Source organism: Equus caballus, chromosome 8 (genome assembly GCF_041296265.1).
Source record: "Equus caballus isolate H_3958 breed thoroughbred chromosome 8, TB-T2T, whole genome shotgun sequence".
NCBI lineage: Eukaryota > Metazoa > Chordata > Mammalia > Perissodactyla > Equidae > Equus > Equus caballus.
Genome location: NC_091691.1, coordinates 87,073,762 through 87,095,456, shown reverse-complemented (window position 1 = coordinate 87,095,456; position 21,695 = coordinate 87,073,762). Strand labels below are relative to the sequence as shown.

The 21,695-nt window shown below is 36.7% G+C and overlaps 2 protein-coding genes across 76 annotated transcripts in view; one reads left to right on the top strand and one right to left on the bottom strand.

Annotated features, from left to right (window-relative positions):
- Positions 1 to 18,807, bottom strand: part of RELCH (RAB11 binding and LisH domain, coiled-coil and HEAT repeat containing) — a 114,728-nt gene extending 95,921 nt beyond the window's left edge. For 13 of the 26 annotated variants that reach the window (XR_011421086.1, XR_011421084.1, XR_011421087.1 and 10 more), the window contains exons 1-2: positions 17,355 to 18,119; positions 15,597 to 15,710 (exon numbers count right to left, since the gene is read on the bottom strand). Coding sequence is in view for 18 of the 26 variants with exons in the window: in XM_070221121.1 (XP_070077222.1) it covers positions 15,597 to 15,710; positions 17,355 to 17,883 (643 nt within the window). In the remaining 8 variants the exon portion in view is untranslated. Of the gene's footprint in view, positions 1 to 15,596; positions 15,711 to 17,354; positions 18,414 to 18,573 lie in introns of those variants that run through there. The other 13 variants (XR_011421089.1, XR_011421088.1, XM_014727837.3 and 10 more) reach the window with 4 other exon arrangements.
- Positions 18,321 to 21,695, top strand: part of PIGN (phosphatidylinositol glycan anchor biosynthesis class N) — a 186,936-nt gene continuing 183,561 nt past the window's right edge. For 28 of the 50 annotated variants that reach the window (XR_011421100.1, XR_011421098.1, XR_011421094.1 and 25 more), the window contains exons 1-2: positions 18,385 to 18,524; positions 20,759 to 20,908. The gene's annotated coding sequence lies outside the window, so the exon portion shown is untranslated. Of the gene's footprint in view, positions 18,525 to 20,758; positions 20,909 to 21,695 lie in introns of all 50 variants that reach the window. The other 22 variants (XR_011421099.1, XR_011421096.1, XM_070221166.1 and 19 more) reach the window with 7 other exon arrangements.

Sequence of the window (21,695 nt, the reverse complement as noted above, 5' to 3'; positions counted from 1 at the left end):
TTAATGTTGATATACTGACCTAAGGAAACATATTATTCGTGTTCAGAAAGCACAATCTAGACAAATGAATGCAAGTTATAGGAATATAGATTTGAACTCCACATAGGGTTCCCCCACTTCCTTTTAAAACACTTAGTACATGCCAATAATTGAAATGGTCGACCCTTCAAACAGAGCTATGTCATTATCAATGCACCGTTTCTGTTTAGGTGAACTAAGTGAAATTCTACATACAGTCCTCTTAGAACGCTGTGCTTCTATCCAAAGAAGCATCTAATTTCCCTGCAGTTTAGTTATATCTGATAAATAACAACTTGCTATTAACTTTTAAACAGCAAAACAATAATAATGACAGAAAACCAAATATCATAGCACTCCTCATTACAGCATAATTTCCTTTGGGCATAAGCCAAGGAATATCAAGTAACAATAGTAACCACCAAAATCTTAAAAGCTCACATTAAAAATGGGTTGAACTCAGGCCAGCCGCAGTGGCCTAGTGGTTAAGTTCAGTGTGCTCCACTTCGGTGGCCCAGGTTCAGTTCTTGGAAGTGGACCTATACCACCTGTCTGTCAGTGGCCACGCTGTGATGGTGGCCCACATACAAAAAGAGGAAGATTGGGAAGACTGGCAATAGATGTTAGCTCAGGGTGAGTCTTCCTCAGCAAAAAAAAAAAAAGAAAAAAAAGAAAAGAAACAGGCTGAACTCAGGAACACTACTCAGCAATTAAAAAAACCAAACTACTGACATATTCAACAACATGAGTAAATCTCAATGCTTTACACCAAATGAAAGAAGGCTTATACAAGATTACATACTGTATAATTTCATCTACATAAAGTTTTACAACAGGCAATAGTAATTTATAGTAGAAAAATTCATATTACTGGTTCTTGGAATCAGGGGCTTGTAAGGGGTAGGAAGTGACTGACTGGGAAGGAGCATGAAGGAACTTTGTGAGGTGACAGTAATGTTCTATATATTGATGGGAGGAGTTTGGGTTATCACAGGTGTATTCATTTGTTGAAACTCATCAAATGGTACCTTAAGACATATATTTCATTATCTTTAAATTTTACCTCAAAAGAAAAAAAGGGAATTCTAAATATTGAGCTCTAATTAATGATACGCATGCTAAAGTATTTAGAGGAAAGTATACTGATATCTGCAACTTAATTTGAAATGCATGAAAAGATGGATTTTTGGAAGAATTAAAAGGTTGGAGAGATGCATAGGTATGAGACAAAGCAAGTATAGTAAAATGTTAATTGTAGAATCTACGTGGTGGGTAATGGGTATAAAAATATTTTCAACTTTCCTTTAAGTTGTGAAATTTTCAAAATAAAATGTTGAAAAAAAACTTGGAAGTACAGAGGGAAAAAACAGTTAAACACTGGTCAGGATCCACTGACTTCTAGAATTTAAAAATTAAAAAAAGTTGTAATACTGGAAAATAGCTCTTATTTCCTAGTGTCTTAAACGACAAAAAAATTTTTTGTGTTTTCCTTCCACCGTTTGAAATTTAACCAAAGCTAGACAATGAGTCACGAAAAGAAAGAAAATACTCATCAAAATATAGATAAACTTTTCCTAAGGTCTTTTACATAAACATCTTTTAGACAGGTAGAAATATAAAATGCTAGACTGGAATAAATCACTGACACACACACATATATATAAGAAACACTTGCCTGATAAATAACTAATATAAAATGGAGTTCCTGGATCACTATATATAGTGTATCTAAAATTTCCAGCTCTTAAAAAAAATTAATCTAACCGCTTTTCTCCAATGTTTTGTAGCACCATAAATAAGAGCTTCCCCTCCTATTACATAAACACACATATTATAAAAAATTATAATAAAGGTACATAGAAAAAAACTAGATAAATCATCCTAATCCCACTAAAATTGGGAATAAGATCAGATATTATTAAATTTTTTCCCAGTATTCCTAGATATTCTTTTTTGATCTCTTTCCTCTTTTTCTCATGTCTAAGTATGTGTACATTTTTTTTTTTGCTGGAGGAAGGCTAGCCCTGAGCTAACATCTGTTGCCAATCCTCCTCTTTTTTTTGCTGGAGGAAGATTAGCCCTGAGCTAACATCTGTTGCCAATCCTCCTCTTTTTTTTGCTGGAGGAAGATTAGCCCTGAGCTAACATCTGTGCCAGTCTTCCTCTATTTTGTACGTGGGTTGCCACCACAGCACGGCTGACGAGTGGTGCAGGTCTGCACCTGGGATATGAACCTGTGAACCTGGGCCACTGAAGTGGAGCATGCTGAACGTTAACCACGGGACTGGCCCCATTAAGTATGTGTAGACGTTTTTGCAAAAATAGGATGGATACATACCATTTTGCATCTTGCTTTTTAAAAATGAAGCTTATATAGTGAGAATTTGCATATCATTAAGGCTATTGATACATATTGCTTAAACTGCTTTCCAAAAAAATTATACATAGCAACCCGAGTCCAGCAGCAGTATACAGTAGCAGTTGTCACTGCTCAGTATTACTATTTTTAATCTCATTAATTTAACATACTATAAAATTATATCACTTAATTATAATCTCCTTGATGCCTGGTGAACTCAAATATTCTTTGAAAAAATATATTGGTTATCTACCTTTTTTGAGTGTGTGTGTGTGAATTCTCTATTCACATTCTTTGTCTATGTATCTAACATCTAGATTTTCCTGATATATTGGTTTATCTGGCCATTACTGCCTGACCAGAAACTCCACCTGAGTACTATGGCCTCTGCTCTTAGTCACATGTCTTAACTGCTCATTAGCTATTCTGATATCTTGATGTGTATTAAAACATGTACTATCAAACAGGAGGAACTTTTATCAACCAATATTTGGGTGTTGTGATACCAGACCTCACTGTTTTATTCCTGATTTTCATGGAATGTTAAGTATGATATTGGTTGTTGATTTCAGGTAAACATTTTTTATTATGTTAAGTATCCATCTAATGTTAGTTTTCTAAGTATTTCTCTCTTTCTCTTCCTCCTTGTAATATTTATAATCATACGTGCAGGCCTAGATTAGAGCCTGTTTGAGCACTATATATTATTCCTCCATTATACTATTATTATTTCTCCGAAAGGTTCAAAGAACTCAATTATACAATAGGGAGAGTCCTCAGGGAAAGCAAACATACAGTTTAATTTTCAACTTGATGTTATTATGGCCATTGCAAAATATATTCTAAATATTTTTTTAGTTCCAAGCCAACAACTTTATGTCTTCCAAGAAAAAAAGCTTATACCTTTTAAAACAATAACTACGATGTCATAAAAGTAAAAGTCTCCTAATTCATTAAAATTTATTTCACGTCAGAAAAAAATATTTATGGAAGTCATTTCAACTTTGATTGGACTAAGGTATAACAGATTTTGTAAAAAAAATGTACTTTGGATATTAAGACATTATAACAGGTAATATTACAGCTCTAAGATAAATATGCTTCTTCAGATTCAGCCACAATTCTCTTCCAGTGCAAGCAAATGCCTTTCTAAATATGCTAATATAAAAGAGAAAAAGTTTGGGAAAATTAGCCTCTTTTATTAAGAAATAAGCTACCATATTCTAATACGAAGTACACCACAAAGTCTTTCTTTAAATTCCAGGATTGTGTAACTTCTCAATAATTCACTTTATAACTCAAAAACTGAATGATCAGGTACTTTTATCATAGTTGGCAAACTGCTAAAACCTGCCTGTATATAATTTCTATTAAGCTGAGAACCAAATCCATTACAAAGTGTGACCATAAGGCATGCAGATGGATTTTATAAATCACATATGAAAGTAGTCCTTTTTATATTTACATTTAATATTTTAGTCCTCATGACAGAATGTACTTTTACAATAGTTAAAAAAACTACTCTCAGATTCTTGAAAAGGTATGTTTTATGCAAATCATATAGAACTTTAAAAACTAAATGCATCAGAAAAATTGACCAGCTGCTGAGTGGTAAAGAGTATTGGTTAGTTAATTCAACTAAACATTTATTAAACAACTACTCTGTCTCTGTATAATTAATTTCCATAAGTGGAACAAACAAAAGAATGCCGCAAGTGCAGAGGATTTAGAGCTCACTATGGCTGGAGGAGCTTCAGGGAGAGGAAGGAACATGAATCAAACCTTCCTTTAAGGATACAGAGGATCTGGAAAGAAGAAAAGGAGGAAGGAGAATAAGCATTCAAGAGAAGGAAAAATAATATGGACAAAGGCACTGAGTCAGGGAAATAAAAAATATGTTCAAGGAACACTGAGTAAACAATGTTAGTACAACAAAGGTTTTGTATATGGACAATATGGTTGAAAAGGAAGGAAGAAACAAAATTATAGGGAAAACTTGATTATAAATATTCACAAAAAATATTTTAGTCATTTTTATCATACACTATGTAAAAATGAGAAAAAATTAAATTCCTAAACAGGTTTATAAATTCTTTTTCTGTAAAATATAATTTATTTTGGTTTTTTTTTTTTGTGAGGGAGATTGGTGCTGAACTAACACCTGTACCAATCTTCCTCCACTTTACATGGGATGCCACCACAGCGTGGCCTGACAAGTGGTGCTAGGTCTGTGCCTGGGATCTGAACCCAGGAACCCTGGGTTGCTGAAGCAGAGTGTGCAAACTTAAAAAGTATGCCACCAGGCAGCCCCCATAATAAATAATTTTGATAATAAAAAAGGGCTGGAAAAGTTGCTTTGGACAAGAGAAAGCAATTTTAAAAGGTTTTAGCTGGAGTGACATGAATGAATAATTGCTTTTAAAATCAGGTAAGAATAAGGATGAAAGAAAAGAACCAGTTATAAGGCTAACACTGACGGTCTAGATGTGAGCTAAAGGCCTGAACTAAGGCAGCACAGAAGCAGAGAACTGACAGGGGGTCAGAAATAACAGAAAACATGATGACACTACCTTGAGCAATCTTATTTACCTACAACAGGACCAACTGGTTTCAAAAACAAATGAACAGCATTTCTGACTGCTGGGGATTTTTGACATAATAGGTGGGAAACTCAGGAAGAAGGCTACACCCTTGATTGCAACTGCGGTCTCCTCCTCCTTGAGGCTTAGTCATGCTCCATGACTAGACCCAGAAACTTAGATGTAACTAGGCAGCAAAGCTTCAAGATTGAAAAAGGGTACAAACTAATTCAGACTTGTAAGATTATTTCATTCAGAAGAACAATTGGTGACTGTATTCGGCTCTAATTCCAGGCTTACTCGATCCTGGTCTACAGACCCGATATCCTACAAACACACGCTGGATATGCACACCCTGGTTTGGATTCAGTGCTGTGTAGTATGGACACCTCGATGAAATTAAGTGAAGCTCTAGGCAGCTCATTCACCTCTGCCTTAGTGTGGTACTATAGTTTGTCACTTTATTTTTTAAATGATCAATTTTGTACTACCTGACCTGCCTTCTGCATTAAGAAGATTGGCTACTCTGAGTTAATAAGATGTACTCTGAAAGAATTATTAAGATACTTTGCCTGATCATATACCAAAAAGACCTGAGAACTTATGCTGAGCTGTGTTTTCAAGTCGACTTAAGGCACTGGTTGTGGTGTAATGGAAAGAGTGCAGACTTAGTGATCTGGGTCGGAATCCCAGTACTGCCACTTAAGACAGGATATGTGGTAAAATATAAAAAGGCATAGAAAGAAAAAGCAAGCCCTTGCCCATCTCCCAGTCAGCAATCCTCCTCTGGAGCAACAATCATTGTTTAGACTCTTTTCTATGTATCCTTTTAAAATACGCTAGGCATATGCAAATCTCTCCCTCTCTGTGCATAAATGGAAAGATTTACATACTAGCTCCATCCTAATTTATTCAATTTATAATATAATTTGGTGATCATTCCACATCAGCATATAGAGATTGTTCTGTTTTAATTAACCAACCCCTTACTGTTGGACATTTAAGTTGTTGTCAATCTTCAATATCTTTACTTGTAAATTATATTTTTAAAAACTTGATTTAATTTTTTTAATGCAAATAAGCAGGTCTATAATATATTATAGAAATGGAACTGGAGATTAAAGAACATGTATTTTTAAAATGTGATAGATAACTGCCAAATTACTCTCAAAAGAGTATCTTATCAACAGTGTATGAGTATACATTTTACCTTCTAACCTTTGTGTCACACATATTTTTATCAAAATTACACTCAGAAGACAATGTTGCTTATAGAAAAAATCTGTTAGCAAGAGTCCAGTGAGATGATAGATCAAAAAATCACCTATCAATACGGGCTACCTTTTTGATATGGACATGTTATGTAAAGGTTTAGAAGACAAAAATCAGTATTCTTGGGCCAGCCCCTGTGGCCTACTGGTAAAGTTCAGCACACTTTGCTTTGGTGACCTGGGTTTGGTTCCTGGGCATGGACCTACACTGCTCTGTTAGCGGCCATGCTGTGCTGGTGGCCCACGTACTGAAAAACAGAGGCAGATTGGCACAGATGTTAGCTCAGGGCAAATCTTCCTCAGCAAAAAAATAAATAAACAAAAAATTAAAATCAGTATTCTTACTATTGTGACTTATTAAAGAGTACAAAATGCAAATATTGATCATTAAGAACAACAAAATGTAACTAGAGATTTTGGTGATAGATTCATAACTCTTATCATTCCACATTACATTCTTTGGTCAACTCTCCTTACTCACACATCTATCCCTGAAGGAAAAAAAAAGCTTCAATCTTAACCATGACTGCAAAGAAAGTCTATAACAAGGAGCTACTCCTGAGTAGAAAAATTAGAAACTTTAAGACTGTTGCTAGGTGCTTTTCCAATGGTAATTCTACTTTCACACACATATACAGAATCTTTACAAGACACCTCATCCAATGCACTAGAAAGATAATGGTATAAAATCATTCTGTTCACTTGAAACATGCTAAATATATTCTAAAAGAGATCTGTGTCAACATTATACTAAGAATTATTACCTGAAGATTTCCCTTCCAAACAAAACTGATCCTCAAGGTTACAAATGGCAACAGGAGATCGAGAATAGATAACTCGTACCTTTGTACCAATAGTTTGTGAACAAAGAATGACATTTTTTTTACTGTTATTTTGTGCAAATTTAATTAGAAGATGATATAAGACACTGATATTCAATATAAGATAACAAGAAAGGTAGACATATGCCAGATGCATATGAAGAAATAACTTATCAGGCAAAATAGAATCTTTGTGTTCACATACCTGAGAGAAGACGGTATTTCATGTCATAAAAACACCAAATTCTGTTCACACTGCACAGATTATGGGATTAGGTGCCAATTAATGGTGGAACAGTGAAGTCAATTCCTATTACAAATTTTCTTTGTTTTGCCAGAATTAATTACATGCAAATTTTCACAAAGCCCAGTATATACTGCTTTGTTTTTCAAAAAGAAAAGTGCAAAGGACAACACCATATAAGCACCATCCGATACAAACTGTTAACATTTTTCACAATTTAAAAAGAAATACCATCTTAGAGAAAAAGTTCATGTCCTTAATTTTCCCTCCTCAAAAGCAATCACAGTAATGGATTTGTGTGACTCCAGTTGATGTTTTTATACTTGTAACACACATAGATAAGTACCCATGAATAATATACGGTATTATTTTACGTGTTTGAAAATGTACATAATGGTATCATACCATATGTAATGCGGTACAACAGATCTGAGATTTGATTAATGGCTGCTAAGTTTCCATTTTATGAACACAGCATAACTATTTTTTCCATTCTGTATGGCCAAAAGGATTGTTTCCAATGTTCTGCTGTTATAAAGTGGGTATCTTTGTACACGCCTTGTTTCACACACTCGTGAGCTCCAGATATATACTTCTATGTGGAAAAAATTGGGTTGAAGGGTGTGCACATCTTCAACTTTACTAGATTTTGTCGAAATATTCTTCAAAGCAGTTCTATCAACATTTCTACAGGTACCACGAGAGGGCCTGCTTCCTCTATATTTCAGGCAATACTAAGCATTGTATACTAAATCTTCATTTTTGCCAAAAAAATTGGGTGTTGTGAAATGCATTTCCCTGATAACTAGTGAATTTGAGCATCCTTTCATTGGCTTCTTTTTGAATTATCTATATTCTTCACCTATTTTTCATTAGGTTATTTTTCTTTTTCTTAGTCATTTGTAGGCATTCTATATTTGAAATACTTTTTGACTGTTATATATGTGGCAAATATGTTCTCCTAGTCTACGACTTGTCTTTTACTTTGTTTATCTTATCTTTTTACATACCGGAATTTTAATTTTGATACAAATTTATCAACCTTTTTAAAAGCTGTGATTTGTATGTCCTAAGAAATCCTTATCTCAAGGTCACAAATATGTTTTAATATTTTCTTCAAAAAGTTTTCAAGTTCTATTCCCCACATTTAGTATTTTAATCCATTTGGAGACTTTGTTTTGGTCTGTGTGTGTGTGTGTGTGTGTGTGCGTGTGTATATATATATGGTAGGAGACAAAGAAATAATTTAATTTCTGTGCAGAGGGAGAAAAATCATTTATTGAATAGTTTCCCCTTCCCCCACTGACCTGACACTCTTTTTCCTATAACAAGACTCACTGAGTTTGTTTCTAGTCTGTATTCTGTTCCTCAGCTCAATTTGTGCACCTCTCTTCTCTTGCTTTTAAAGTATTTGTTCTGTAAATGGTAATGTATATTGATTATTTAAAAATATTAAGATCCAAATAAAGACAAATCTCCTTTTCTGCCCATCAGTTAATTATAAAATTGTGTAACTAACCATTGCCTAAGAACTCAAAATGAAGAAATTAATAGTTAAAACATAACTTACATGAAGGTAATTAAAATATCTGTAAAACTGTCTGTACAATGCCTTTAAAGATATAAAATACAATTCATTAAGTATATAGTAGAAGATTTACTGAACCATTACAAAATCCTAACAATGTTTGCCTTTTAACAATTTACTTTCCAGTTATATAGACTTACTGCCAATGACTTAATAAATAGTAACTCATTAGACTCTCAGAGCAGCCCTATGATGTAGGTACTATTATCCCCATGTTTTATATGAGAAAACTGAGGCATAGAGAGATTAAGTAACTTCTTCAAGGTCACAAGGGTAAAAAAGTGGCGGAAACAGGATCTAAGCCAGGTAGTCTCATTTCAAACTCTGTGCTCTTAACTCACTATACCATGTTATCTTTTTCCTTTAAAATCAGCAGACTTTGATCTTATTTACAGTGGTTACCCAAATAGAAATACTATCAAATTTTCATGTGAATTTCAAGTACAGAAGTTCCTAGTATCTGTTTTTTAAACTATTTCTTTTTTAGTTAGAAATATGGCTTAAGCAGAATGCAAAAATATGGTGGAAGTGCTATTATTTTAAGTGCTATTATTTTAATTAGGACACCATCTATCCATTAGCTCAGTTTAACCCTATGAATTAGTATTGTTAGATCATCTATCTTTTTCGATATTTCACCATCAGCAAATCCGACTTAGTCTTCCTTCATTGCTTCATATCTTTCCTTATAAAAGAAAGAAGCAATTATAAAATGAGTTTCTGAAGCCCTTTCACATACATACTCTCATGTGAACTTCATTAAAACCCTATGACTAGTAGTGGACAGAAATTATTACTCTCCTTTACACAGAAAAAGAAGGCTCAGAAGGTTAAGTGATTTACCCAAGTGACAGAGGTGGGAAGTAGCAGAGGCAGAACCGAAGACGAGACACTAGCACAAGTCCAGCGGTCTTCAAACAAGTTCAAAATGTAGCTGGTGTGGACTGGGACATAACTACTATTGTTTTATCAGTTACATACCTTTCCACAGAAGTCTTACCAAGCCCATATTTCTCTATTTTGTTCACACCAACATGAGAGATGTCACGTATCTCGCTATAATCCAAACATACCAGTTCTAGGACATTCTTCTTGAGCCTGCTGTAGTTAAGTGTTATCTTCGGTTGAATCCTAGTAAGTACCATTGCTGTATTAATTGCACTGGGTATTCATTCTTCAGAAATCTATATTTAAAGTAAATTAACCAATTTACACTCAACTTGTTCAGATTTTCCTGTGCAGATTTCCTTAGTTTGTAGAAACTATACATATATGTGGAATTAGAGAGTCATCAGTGTCCCACATTTCAGTGAAAAGGGGCCAGCAACCAGTTCAAAAGTTAAGTGCAGGTAGTAACTTCCAGTCATAAGATAATAAGTCTTGAGGATGTAATGTACAGCATGGTGACTATAGTTAATAATACTGTATTGTATATTTGAAAGTTGCTAAGAGAGTAGATCTTAAAAGTTCTCATCACAAGAAAAAAAAGTGTAACTATGTGTGGTGATGGATGTTAACTAAACTTGTGGCAATCATTTCACAATATATACATATATGAAATCATTAGGTTATACACCTAAAATTAATAAAATGTTACATGTCAATTATATCTCAAAAAGGTCAATTGAAATATTGAAACAAATACTCATACGATAAGGGACTGAAGTAGATCAACCACAAACTAATGCAAATCCCCAAAAAGTCAATCAAAGAGGCAGTGTTCAAAATATGACCAATGAGCAAAACACTATTTAGTTAAATAACAAGTATGTTTTTAGTATAAATAATTTAGAAACCATAATTTATCATCAAATCTCACAGTCCTTATAGGTAGACGCCAGTAAAAACAGCTACCTATAAGAAAAAAACCGGCTGTTAATATTTAAGACCTCTCTCAACTGATACTTGTAATTTAGATAAAAGATTGTATTTTTAGACCAAGGTGGTTGATCATCATAAAACAAGGGGGCGGGGAACAGTTAAAAGTTATATAAAACACATTAACCAAACTTAGTTAATATTTATAAAAATATTAAACAACCTCTCTCAACTGATATTTGTAATTTAGATAGAAGATTGTATTTTTAGACCAAGGTGGTTGATCATCATAAAACAAGGGGGCAGGGAACAGTTAAAAGCTATATAAAAACACATTAACCAAATTTAGTTTTTGACCTAAAAATATTAAACAAAATGAAAATTATATCAATTCTGGAAGGTTTTTCTAACCAAGCTTTTTAAAAAACAAACAAGCATACATTCTAGAGATCATCCCTAACTGTCTTGTTTGAAAAACAGAACGTGTAATTTTAATTTTTGACAGAAATAAGGTCTGTTTTCCCTGATTAATACCCCTATCTTGCTTCCTTTTAGCCAAAGTACCACAATGGCTTGAAATGTCATACTGTATTTTTATAACTACCCAAATGGAATCACTTTATTAAGCAGAGAGCCAGATGATGGTAAAGGATGTTCCCAGATATTTTAAACAAGGCAAAATAAAAAATAAATACTATCTTTTCTTTACCCTCACTTCCTTTTACTTTTTCTCACTCAGGACAAAGAGTTAAATATGGCCAAACAATAAAGTTACCATTTATTCAAAATTTCACCTGTCCTTGAGGGTCAAATTTAAATTTTACTTTCTTCACAAGAGCCATTTGATTACTACAATTGACAATGATTTTTCCATATCTGAATGTTTACACTATTATCTGTATCGCAGAAGACTATTCTATAGTTCTTTCATGCGTTACTCTTGCCTCTCCATCAAGAACATAAGCTCAAGGACATACATGAAACATCCTTCCTTACAATCCTTAACTGATCACACAATTTCATAAATACATTGATTATTGTAAAATATTGGATACCAACTATATTTAAGTCACTGTGCTGGGCAGTGAAAATATCTAACTAAATTTCCGCAAGAATTAATAATAATTTTGAAACTACTGCAAAAGGCATAAGCAAGAAAAATGAGTTGTGCAACAGATAAATTTAGGAATTCATATGATCCAGACAATAGTGGAAAGTCTCATTCAGCTAAAAGCAGTCAGCTTGATACATTCTAGAAATATTTTGTTGATATTTTGTCTCTCAGAAGCTGGAGGGAACACTAAACGCAATTCCAACCTAACAGGGAGGGACTACTTCATAAAGTAGAAGAGATGGGAACTTCGGAGGATTGTAATCACGACATCTTAGCAGTGGTGATACTAAAAACAGAACACTGAGCACAGTGAGAGGGGTACTCTTTGAGAGTTCTAAGAAAAGATAAGTAGGATCATGAAACAGAAAATTTTAAAAAGGAGGAAGACGACTCAAGAAGGCTGCAGGCTCACAAGTGAAATTATCACGTTCAATCATAAATGCCCGCCTCCTGACAAGCTGCCTTATGAAAATTTGAAGGCTTGGTATATACAGAACAAAAGAAATCCATCACTGAAAGGTTTAAGTTATTCGTCTTCCCCATTTGACCACCTACTGTCTCTACTAAACAAAAAACTGGGCTTATCCTAGGAAATTACAGTTCAATTTTGATTAGAACTCTAAGGCTTCAAGTGGAACCAGCATTCCTCTGGCTAAGATACCACAATCTGCTCAGTGTTCATTGATGACACCGTCACAACTTTTATCTTGCAATCTAATTGAAAAACAAAACAATTACTAAATGGTAGTTATTCTGGCTCGACTGGCAAAAATACGAGGGAAAACATATAAATAATGTATATGTGCATATGCAAACACGTAATATTAAATACAGAAGACCTAATTAGTTCATCAAGCAGAACTAGTAGGAACATTGCAACGATGGTATAACAATTTATCAAACAATGAGGCTTCCTTAGAGCATTTCTTAAAAGCAATTTCATTCAGTTAGTAGAAATTCTACTACTGAAAACATAAAACTTATAGCTGTAATTGTTTTGATAATGAATCTTTTATAAATATGGATTACTTTTTTAGTAAAGAAAAAAAGATTACAACACAAAGACTTCTCAAAGTATTTTAAAAGCATTACTATACTATAGTATTAACCTAAGTCAACAGACTTTTAAAGATTTTAATTTTCCTTTTTCTCCCCAAATCTCCCCGGTACATAGTTGTGTATTTTTAGTTGTGGGTGCTTCTAGTTGTAGCATGTGGGACGCCACCTCAGCATGGCCTGATGAGTGGTGCCACGTCTGTGCCTAGGATCCTAAGCAGGGAAACCCTAGGCCGCCGAAGCAGCGTACTCGAATTTAACCACTCGGCCACAGGGCTGGCCCCATCAACAGACTTTTACATAAATAATTCAGTAAATCTTGTGAAATTAAATTTTTTTTAGACTTCATTAAATAAAGGAAACTACTTTAGATTATACAATTATTCTTAAGTACTATAAATGTTCAGATCAGACAGAAACAAAATATATATAAAAACAGATCAAAATAATTTGTTTTAGATAATCTATACTACCAATTTTTATACTATTTATGATCAACCAAAAAGTTCTTATTGAGTTTTATAAAATCATAACCCAACTAACAACAATTAAGATGCTAGAATTGAATATAGAGGATCTTTAAAAACAGGCAGTTGTCCAGTACTAGAGAAAGATTCATCCTTATAATTCCCAAAATATAATTTGTGTGATCAGGAGCTTCATCAAAATCTTCAAAACATTGTACTATGTGCAGTTTTACAGTTTTATTTTAGCATTTATCTATTTTCTAACCGGATTAAGACATTTGCAGGCATTGATATTCTGACATATACAATGCATTTGTACTTAAACTGTACTAAACAAAGTTTTTTGCTATAAATGTCTGCACATTTATAGGAGGAATATTTCAGAAATATTTCTTCTTTTTATGATACCTTATTAAAATGCAGTCCTGCCATCATAGACCTAAATGTAAATGCTAAAACTATAAAATTTCTAGAAGAAAATATAGGAGAAAAGTTTTGTAACCTTGAGATAGGCAAATATTTCTTATATAGGACACACAAAGCATGAATCATTACGGAAAAAAATTGATTAATTGGATTTGACGAAATGAAAAACTTTTGTTCATCAGGTACATTGTTAAAAATAAAATGAAAAGGCAACCATACTGGGTGAAAATATTTGCAAAACACATATTGATAAAGAACCTGGGTCCAGAATATACAAAGAACTACAATTCAATAATGAGACCAAAAAAGGGGAAGCTATACTAATCGCAAAAAGCTCAGAAGGAGTTCAGCATCACTAGTTCCCAGGGAAATGAAAATGAAAACCACAATGAGATACCAGAACACTCTCACAAGAATGAGTTAAATAAAAAGCCTGAAACTACCAAGAGTTTGGGGGATGTATATAAATTAGAACTGTCATACACTGGTGATGGGAATTTTAAATGGTATAACCACTTTGGAAAACAGTTTGACAGTTTCTCATAAACTTAAATACATATTAACTATATGACCGACCAATTCCTTTCCTAGGTGTTACCCAAAAGAAATGAAAACATATGTCCATGCAAAATTTGTACAAGCATATTCATGGGTTTTATTCATATAGCTCAAAACTGGAAAAACACAAATGTCTAACTACAGATAAAAGGATAAACCAAAAAAGGAATGAACTACTAATACAGACAAAAACAAAGATGAATTTCAAAAACATTATGCTGAGCAAAAGAAGCCAGACAGAAAAGAATATATGCTCCATGATCCCATTTATATGAAATTTTAGGACAGGCAAAACTTAAGCATAGAAGTGGTTCTCAGTTGGGGAAATTTTGCCCTCCCCTTCCCTGGACAATGTTGGAGACACTTTTGGTTGTCACAACTTGGAGGATGGGGGAGGGGTGGTTGCTACTGGCATCTAGTGGACAGAGAGGCCAGGGATGCTGTTAAACATTCTAGATTGCACAGGACAGTAGCCACAACAAAGAATTATCAGACCCAACATTTCAATAGTACCCAGGCCCAGGTTGAGAAATCCTGTTCTATAATGATCAGTGATGGTCTAAAGGTGGGACTGGGGATAGCGGAGGCAAAGAAATATGACGGAATTCTGTGGACAATAAAACCATTGTATATTTTAATTGTAGTAGTGATTCACTTTTCAAAACTCCTCAAACTGTACACTTAAAATGTACATTTTATTGTATGCAATTTTACATCAAAGTTGATGGTAAAAATTATATTGCCTGTTAAACAATATAAAGTTATACAAAACAGCTTAATCCAATTCTTGCTTTTTAAAATATATACATAGAAAAGACATGAAAGGCAAATACCATTGGCAGGATGATGGATAAGTTTGATTTTTTTCTCTATTGCTCATTTGCTTTGCATTAACTTGAAAACATATTATAGATATATCTATATCTCCAGTACTTAAAACATATCCAAATAATGAAGATGATAGAAAAGCACAGGTGCACACGAATATCTGACTGTAGTTAATATATTTTGATCACAAGACTTGGAATTTCAAGAAACTATAAAGATGGATAATGCAAAGGCATTGAGAAGTCAATTTTTACTCTGTTACACTGCTAAAACATTTAAAGAGTTAAATTATAAATATAACTATTTCCATACAAAAAGTTGTTGTTTTTTGAGGAAGATTAGCCCTGAGCTAACATCTGCCACCAATCCTCCTCTTTTTTGCTGAGGAAGACTGCACCTGAGCTAACATCTGTGCCCATCTTCCTCTACTTTATATGTGGGATGCCTACCACAGCATGGGTTGACAAGCGGTGCGTAGGTCCGCACCCGGGATCCGAACCGGCAAACCCTGGGCCGCCGAAGCAGAACGTGTGAACCTAACCGCTGCGCCAACGGGCTGGCCCCTACAAAAAGTTTTTAAGAGAAATTTTCACTATAAACAATGATATCAAACCGTAATAAGGCAGGCTGAAAGGTTAAGAAAGTCTTTTAGACTAAACAGAATAAGGAATAACCCATTTCATTATATCAATAGAGTAGAAAAATAGAGCAGATGCAATTCAGTTATGTTCAACAATAGGCCAGGGAGTGTACAAAGTGTGAAGAATATTAAAGATGTCCTTCAAGAAGTGACTATCTAATGGAGAAAAATAATTTTGTCAACAAATCAAAACAGAGTTAAAGGCTATGGCTGAGGTTTGAAAGTAGCACAATTAAAGAACCAGCCAACTACCTAAGCATGGAGAGTGTGGGAAGCGCTTACAAAGATGCCATTTGAGGCGGGTCTGAGGAAGTAGTACAGCTTGTCAGGTGAAAATCATTATTAGATAATTTAGAAATCTTCAAACAAACAAAAAAGCCCAACCACATCACACTTTTGTTACACTGCTGTTACATTTTACAGTCTTAAAGGCCAGCAATGAGAAAATCTCTTCCTAAGAAATTATCCTACACATTGAGTAAGCAAGTTATACCTACTGAGAAAATTCCACATCCAAGAGGGAAATCCGCTTAGGATTCACCTTGCTAGAAAATGCTCTCTGCACTTTCACTACATCTAAGTTCGGCAATGTAAGTCTCTGGCACAATCCAAAAGTATAGACACAAAAAAATAACCATTTAGTATACAATTTTAAAATTGTATATTTAACATTTGTCAGTAAATTCCGGTTGGCCTCATATAACACACTAAAACATCTCATACCATCAGTAAAGGAAAATCCAAGCTGCCTCCCAAAAGAGGATACTGGGAATCCAGTATACTTCCTGATGGCCGTACGTTTCCAAGCCATAAAAACGCTTATAAAATACGATGAATGGAGTAAACGATTACTCTATACTGACAAAAATGATTATAACAAGGTAAAAAAGTAAATTCCTAACTTCTGCAGAGAAAAAAAGCCTGCGAGGTGGTGGGAGCACGAGACAGACTGCAGGTAGAATTTCCTGCCCTGCTCCTCAGATTTCCTGTAATTTTGGAAACTACTGAAATTAAGACACCGAAATTGAATTAATTTTATTTAAACAGAACATATTTTATGCAACAGAAAACCCAATGTTAGAGTAAGAAAGTCATCCCAAAGACAAAGAGTCTTTACTGGATCTGGCTTTGCGCAGAGAGCAACAACACTTCCTAGTCTTTACTCTCTCTTGACTTTGAGTCAAAGAATTACTGCGAGCTTTTTAAGAGGCACTATTTCCTGGTAGTGGTGATTCAGGAGATTGGAGGAAAACGGAAAAAGATGAAAGCGATAAGCCAGTTTGCAAGCCTTCTGGAGTCCCGTAAAAGCCAGTGAACTAGAAACCCTGGATATTTTATAGATACCGACACCAATAAGGGAGCCAGGAGAAAGTGCAACTGCAGCCAAGGGTTGGAGGCAGGCAGACAGAACAGTCACTGCCAAATACTTTTGCGTCCACCGCAAAGACCCCCACCCTCTCCAACTCTCTCCCTCTAAAACGTTCCTAATACTCAGTACCCGCCCAGAAATAAACCCTCCCCCACTATCCCAACCACCCTGCCCGAGTGACAGGCTGCGTTCACTTACTGAGCTGTCCCCCGCCCGACGTCGTACTCGGCTCCCGACCTCCTGGGCCTCCCACGCCGGCTGCTCCAGGGATCCCCGGAGCCCCCATCCCCGGCGGGGTCCCACTCTGCCTCTCGAAGTTGCCAGGATTGGAGAAGTAGTCGCGCAGCCGAGGCAGCTCGCGGCCGCTCTCTAACAGCTCGGTGTGCAGCTCCAGGGCGGTCAGCAAGTACTGATCGCGCAACAGCTGAGCCGCGATCGCATCAATGGACAATCGGCCCGGGGTCTCCCCGCCGCCCCCCAGGGCCACCGCAGCTGCCGCCGCCTCCCCAGAGAGCCCTGACCGCGCACTGCTCCCTAAGGCCACGGGATCCTGGGGCGATAGCGAGTCTGCAGAGCCAGGATCTAGGCCGCCCCCGGAACCCAGCCGAAGTCCTGCCCGCCGCTCCTCGGTCGCCGCTACCTCATCGTCGTCCTCGTCTGAATCGCTGAGGAACGGATTCACGCCGCCACCACCACTGCCACTACCTCCAGGCGCCATCGCCGCCATCTTATTCTGTCAGGAGTATGGTCGCCTCCCTGGCTGGCTGACAGGCCGCAGCCTGAATCCCCCCTAAGCCTCAGCAGCCACTGCACACCTCCACAGCCCTGGCCTGGCCACGTCCCGTCTGCCCTCCCGGAGACCAGGCGTAGGCTGGGAGGCAGAACCTCCGGATGCAGCAGCACCCGCTGCCTCAGGCGCTGCTGCACCAGCAGCCGGGCTCTGCAGGCGTCTTCCTGGTCTCTAGTCTCGCGAGAAATGGCGCGCGTCCTGCCCCTCTCCCGCCCCAGCTCCGCCCCAGCCACGCCCCAGCCCCGCCCGTTCTCAACACCAGCAAGCAAAGACGGAGGGCCCAGCTCCACGCTCCAAGGCAAAACCCCGCCTCCACTCCTGTTTGATTGGCTGAGGGAGGAGGGAGGGGGCTGGCGTTCCGGAGGACTGGACTTGGGATTATCGCGATAGCAGCCGCTGGGCAGGTAGGCGTCACGGCGTTCCGCGGTTTCCTTGGAGCGGTTATGAAGGTGGTTTAGCAACATTCTCTTGGCTATCCTTTCAGGGGTCAGGGGGTAACTCTCCCTGAGAGCGGGATCCTGTCTTCGCGCCCAGAAGGCTTCATTCTCGAGATAAGGCGTGACCCTGAGAAGCCCCAGGTAAAGCCCGGGGACCAGTGCACAGAGGCGCGGTGGCACCGAAACTGACCTCATTCCCGCGGGCGCGCGGTGCCCTAGCGCGCTTCACTTTCTCTTGCTGTTTGCTGCCAATTGGTGACATTTCTCCGCACGTGTAGCAGGTGCCCAGGGTAGGAGTCAGAATTTAGCTTCCATTCTCTTCTTTCCCTTCCCGGCCCTGTGCCTGCTCGCCCTGGAGGCCTGGCGACAGCATTGGCTTCCTGCGCTTTGGGAGAGCGCCTTCTGGGCGCCGAGTTAATGCTCTAAAAGGGCGGGGCGGGCGGGGCGGGGTGGCGTGGGGTCTGGGAGGTGGAGAGAATAAATGCAAAATGGGACTCTGAGGTTTGGATTTGTTTGGATCTGTGAATACCCTGATAGCCTCAACTTGGATAACAGACCATTAGGGGCTCAGTAAACACTTAGTATTTAATATACAATTTGCACAACAGGGACCTTTCAAAGTATCAAATGCAGTTCCATCGGTAGAGAGATACGTAAGCTTAAGCCTAAAGACGTTCAATGACCTGGTCAAGTCAATTCCACCAATAAGTATAAAAGGAACCAAAATCGGTTCTCTTATGTCCAAAGCTATTCTTATGCCTTCCAGCCTTTCTGACTTGTCCATTTAGGCTGGAATTAAGGTATTGACCGTGGAACCTTATTTTAAAACTTGGTTGCTTTAGACAGTTTTGATTGCCTTTTTCAAACGTTAGCACATATAGTAAGTATACTAAGTTTGGAAGTTCAACATTTATCATTTATGTCATTCCTTGATTACATCCGGGCTGGTAAAGGGAATGTTACTATCTGGTCAACAGTACTAGCGTGCTATTCCTAAGAGCTTCTATTTTCTTCACACATAAATTGTCACTTTTGCAAGAAAGATTTACTTTCTTTCTGTATAGCTTTCTTTAAGCACCAAAATAAATAGGTAGTAGTAATTATGTTATCAGGTAAGTTACATTTACATTGAAGCTGTAAAGTATCTCTTTTAGCTCTGTGGAAAGTAAAAATAGAGCATTCTTATATAACATAGGTCAGGTTATTGGTTTACCTGTAAAGAGATGCCAACAGTTAAGTGCGGGCTTTCATTTCAGTTTACCCAGGCTCAGTAAACTAAAATTTTCATTTTAATGAGGCTTGGGTTTTTTGTTTTGTTTCTGTGAGAAATTTTTTTGGGCATTGTTAATACTAAGAATTTGAAATATTTTTTATAAAACATTAGCTCCTAATGTTGGAATTCTAAATATTTTTCTGTGCTGTATCTTGAAGAAAAACATGAAAAAAAATCCCTGATCTTAGGAATATAGTGTAAAATAGCCAATGGTGTGTCCTGTTACATATTTCTTAGCAAAAAGGATTGCTGATCCTTATTGTAATTGAATTTACCAGAGAGATTGAAAATGGAACCAATTTCTGGAATGGAGGAATGGGAGGGATTAGTGAATGGCATGGAAAGGGCATGGTTAGAAATGGATTGCTTATATACAATATTTTCATGTCTGTAATGGGGAGTTTTAGAAAAATCCTGCACTCAGGGTCCCTGAAGAGGATTGTGATTATCAGGTAGAAGAGCCTAAAGTTCACATCCCAGTTCTACCAATTATTTGCTGTGAGACCTTAAAAAAGTTACTTAACTTCTCTCAGCCTCGCTCCCATTCATCTGTCAAGGGGATAATGAAAGGATACAGAATTAGGAATGTGCTTGTCACAGTGCTGGTACCTAGTACACAAGAAATGGTTATTATAGTCAGTTATTAATTAATGCAATATTAGTATATATTGAGAATCTTTGACAGGTTTTTAAAAATAAAACAAATATCAACTGTTTAGCAGCTAAAGTCAGAAAAGACAATTAAGTTAGTAGGGTCTAAAGGGAATATCTTTAATTTAGGGTCTGACTTCTAAAACGTAAGTTGAAAATAGATTTAAAATATGTTTCCTCAGGGGCTGGCCCAGTGGCACAGCGGTTAAGTGTGCACATTCTGCTTCAGTGGCCCGGGGTTGGCCGGTTTGGATCCCGGGTACGGACATGGCACCGCTTGGCAAGCTATGCTGTGCAGGCTTCCCACATATAAAGTAGAGGAAGATGGGCATGGATGTTAGCTCAGGGCCAGTCTTCCTCAACAAAAAAGAGGAGAATTGGCAGCAGTTAGCTCAGGGCTAATCTTCCTCAAAAAAAAAAATTAAAAAAAAATTAAAATATGTTTCCTCAGAGAGTTGTAAGAAGTTCCATGTAGAAGTTCTTCCATCATTGGCTTCCTATATGAATGTGTAGTTTCCTGATTCTACTTCACAGCCTATAATCATGGACTTGTTTATGTGACCTTCCAAGCCAATAACAATTCAACTGGCTGGGCTTCTCAGTAAGTACTTTTCTTTTCCACAATGCATAGAGGTTTACTTATCAATTAAAAATGTTGAAGTAACACATACTAGAATATTAATAGTTGCTGATATCTACTTATAGTAATTTATTATTAACATTGTTGCGAATTGTTCTTTCTACTTAGCAAGATTTGCATTAATCTAGGTCTTTACAGCTAATGTTTCATTAAATAATCAGGTTAATCATTAAAGTTTGTATCTTAGTGATGAAAATGTAAAAGATTGCTTTTCCCCCCAAGTACGTCAATCATTTTAATCAAAATAAAAAATTATTTGTGGCCTTAATAGCCTTAAAATAACCACAAGTAACCTTTTAAATGCAAGTTTTTGGTTGATTTGAAGTTTTAGAAATATCTAATTTTTTATTGTTTTTCAGGGTGTAGTAAACATTCCATAGGTATAAGCTAAATAAATTTTATTGGTACATACATATGTGTCTTTTAAAATTTTTAGTAGTTAGGGGCTGGCCCGGTGGTGTAATGGCTAAGTTCACATGCTCTGCTTTGGTGGCCTGGGATTCATAGGTTCAGATCCCAGGTGCAGACCTACACACTGCTCATCAAGCCATGCTGTGGCAGCATCCCACATACAAAATAGAGGAAGATGGGCACAGATGTTAGCTCAGGGTCAATCTTCCTCAAGCAAAAAGGAAGATTGGCAATAGATATTAGCTCAGGGCCAATCTTCCTCATCAAAAAAAAAAAACAAAGAAAAGAAAAGAAAAAATATTTTTAGTACTTATTCATTTATTTTGGAGATTTCCAA